Source organism: Acanthisitta chloris, unplaced genomic scaffold, assembly GCF_000695815.1.
Source record: "Acanthisitta chloris isolate BGI_N310 unplaced genomic scaffold, ASM69581v1 scaffold23311, whole genome shotgun sequence".
Classification (NCBI taxonomy): Eukaryota; Metazoa; Chordata; class Aves; order Passeriformes; family Acanthisittidae; genus Acanthisitta; species Acanthisitta chloris.
The window spans coordinates 421-3,473 of record NW_008656810.1 but is presented as its reverse complement, the minus strand read 5'-3'; the positions used below and the strand labels follow the sequence as shown (position 1 = coordinate 3,473).

The following is a 3,053-nucleotide window of genomic DNA, read 5'->3' as shown; positions in this document are numbered from 1 at the left end:
GAGCAGCCCCTGCTGCTCGTGGCCTTCCTGGCTCTGTCAATATTTACCACCCCGTACCTGGCGCTGGCACCAGCTCTTCCCCTTCCAGTAAGGGGCAGGAGCAGGAGAAGGTTTCTGTAAGCACCTGTGAGGAAGGAGGGAGGTGCTGCCCATGGGGCAGTGGGTGGCTGTGGGGCTCTGGATTTGTACCAGTACCTTCCCAGGGCTGGGAAGTTGTGGGGAGGCAAGAACAGAGACCCCCCGGCACCCACTGGCACTGGGCTCTGTCCCTGCCGTGGCTGGGATGAGTGTGGTGAGCGATGCTGATGGTCACGGGATGTGAGAGTGAGCCTGGGGTGAGGAAATGGTGCTGGGGGAGTCAGGGAGAGCAGGGACAGCCCAGGGTGGGCAATCACCCGTGGGGGAGAGGCTGGGGGTAGCTGCAGGGGCTTTCTGGGGCAGGGAGATGCCCAAGGATCTCCTGACATCGCTCAGCCACATCCGTTCACCCATCTGCTCCCTCCCTCACTGCTGAAAACTTCATCTGGGCACATCCCTGGGCAGCTCTAGGGCAGATTGTACTGTGGCAGCAGCAGCAGAGGGATGGCTGGGCACCCCCAGTGCCACCACTGCCAGGATGAGTTCCCAAACCAGCTGCTGGTGCCCTTGGCAGGCACTGCTAGCACAAGTGGCTTCCGGAGCTTTCTAGGAATCAGCTCTTGCCCAAGCAGCACTGCTGTGTGGGGGAGGAAGCAGCCACCCCACGGGCTCCTCCCAGCCCTCAGGGGGCTCAGGCCGTGGTGTGGGAGCACTGGGGGTGCTGGTTTCCAGCCCTGCTGGGCCATACCAGCAGCCACAGCCCATTCCCCAGTGCCCCATCTCTCTGTCCCCACGTCCTGGCCACTCCACATCCCACCCCCACACACAGGCAGGAGTCAGAGGGACAGTCAGACAGAGCAAAAATAGAGTTTATTTCTATTTTTATCACATACAAAAATACTAGCGGGTGTTTCTCGGGGCTCACCCAGCTGTAGCAATAAATACAGTACAAAACCCACTGCTCCCACACCCACAGCCCCCACAGAGCCACGGGACTGGGGCTGTGATGGGCTCAGGGGGATGGGGCAGTGTCCAAGCGGCTCCTCCCAGCTAAGGAGATGGGCACAAATAAGTTAAACTGCAATAAATACTGCAAATTAAGCATGGAAAGGGGATAGAGCAGAGCCACAGCCCCCAAAGTGCTGGGGCTTCTCAGAAAAACTTCATCCTGGGGAGCCTCTGCATCCTGACAGCTCCTCTGTCCTCCTCTCCCTCCCTAATGGCTAATAAATATTAATTACTAGAAATAACACCTGTCAGATGTGTCCCTGCAGGCTGCAGCCCAGGCAGGGAGATGCTGCTCTGGAGCATCCTCATCCTCGGATGAAGACAGTTTCCCATGGGATGCTGTAATGGTCCCTGCAGCAGGAACCACGGGGAAACTGAGGCACAGGCAGTGCCAGCAGCTGCTGTGGGGGCTCAGCCCAGCTCCCCAACCTCATAGCAGAGATACTCTTGTGTTTAAATATTAAACAAGGGTGATGCTGCACAGACATCGTGCACAGATCCACCGTGGGGTCCCCCTGGCTGCCCTGCCTGGGGCCACGGTCAGGGGGATCCCAGGAGAGATGAATATTAAATAGCATAAATATTAAATAAGCAGAAATTGGCACACTCCTGGGCTGTCCCTCGGGTGGGACAGCCACGGGTGGGCTCAGAGCCGGGCCAGGTGCCGCAGTGCCCGGTATGCTGTCTCCAGGAACCGCTGGAAGTTGGCCAGGATGAAGAACCCTCCGACTTGGTGGTGGAAGTGGGAGGAGAAGGTGGGGAGAGGGTCCTGGGGCTCCGAGGGGTATGTCACCGTAGCCAGGCCCAGGTCCTCCATCTGTAGCAGGGCAGAGGGAGAGGAATCAGCTCCAGGCCCAGAGATGCTCCAGTCCCAGAGACACCCCAGGAGTGCAGCAACATTCCAGGGATGCAGAGCCTCTTGTCCCTGCTGGGCCCTCCCTGTTCCCCAGGAATGTAGCCCCCCTGCCCCTGTGTGCACTTCCTAGGAATGCAGACCCCACCATGCCAACCCATCCCTGGGGATGGAGCACCCACCATGCCCACCCATCCCTGGGGGATGCAGCCCCTGCCATACCCTCCTATCCCCCCCAAATTCCTCATCTCCCCTCCCTTACCTGCTGCTGGATGTTGGAGCTCAGGTTAGCCATGTCCAGCTGCAGAGTCTCCACCAGCCCAGCGTGCCCAGGCAGCAGGTCCTTCACGGATGCCAGGGAGATGTGGTAGGCACTGAGCCCAGCACGGATCTGGCTGAAGCAGGTCTCCTGTGGGGGGCACAGTGTGGTCAGCAGGGCCACTGAGCCATGGGGGGGTTTGGGGTGCCCCAAGCCATGGCAGAGCCAGCTGGGCTGAGACTGGCAGCTCGTGGCAGGGATGGGCTGAGACTGGCAGCTCATGACAGCACTGGGCTGAGACTGGCAGCTCGTGACAGGGATGGGCTGAGACTGGCAGCTCGTGGCAGGGCTGGGCACTCACTGCCTGGAAGGAACGGCTGTGACACTGCTCCAGAGGTGCCTGCACCACGTCCAGGTCCTGTCGCACCAGCAGCAGCTCATCCTCCTTGCACAGCTGGAAAGTGTCACACTGCAAGAGAAGGGGACAGGGTCAGGGTGGCTGGAGGACCCCAACACACCATTCCTGGCGTGTGAGACCCTCCCCAGCCAAGCCAGGAGGAGGGAGGGGACGGGATGGACATGAGAAGGTGACAGCAGTGTGCCTGTCCTGGCTGGTGTGTGACCCCCAGGACCCCAGGGCTGAGCTGTGCCAGGCCAAGGCGCAGTGGGCACTGCTGGCTCCTGGCCCTGCGGTGGTGATAAGACCAGGGAGGGGAAGGTCACCACCTTATCTGTGCCTCCACGGTGAGCAGTGACCCCCTGACTGCTCAGGACTCACCACCACGTGCTGCAGCGCGGCCACGTCCCCGCGGACCTTGCGGGTGAACTCGAGGTTCCTGTGCAGGAAGAGCTGGA

The 3,053-nt window shown here is 60.6% G+C and overlaps 1 protein-coding gene across 1 annotated transcript; it reads right to left on the bottom strand.

Moving 5' to 3' along the window:
* Positions 1-1,732: 1,732 nt before the first annotated feature.
* Positions 1,733-3,048, bottom strand: CSF3 (colony stimulating factor 3 (granulocyte); the record flags this gene model as incomplete). The annotated part of the gene is made up of 4 exons (XM_009084484.1): positions 1,733-1,903; positions 2,202-2,348; positions 2,560-2,667; positions 2,977-3,048. Coding segments are annotated over 4 exons (498 nt in total), but the record flags the coding sequence as incomplete, so codon positions are not given.
* Positions 3,049-3,053: the final 5 nt, after the last annotated feature.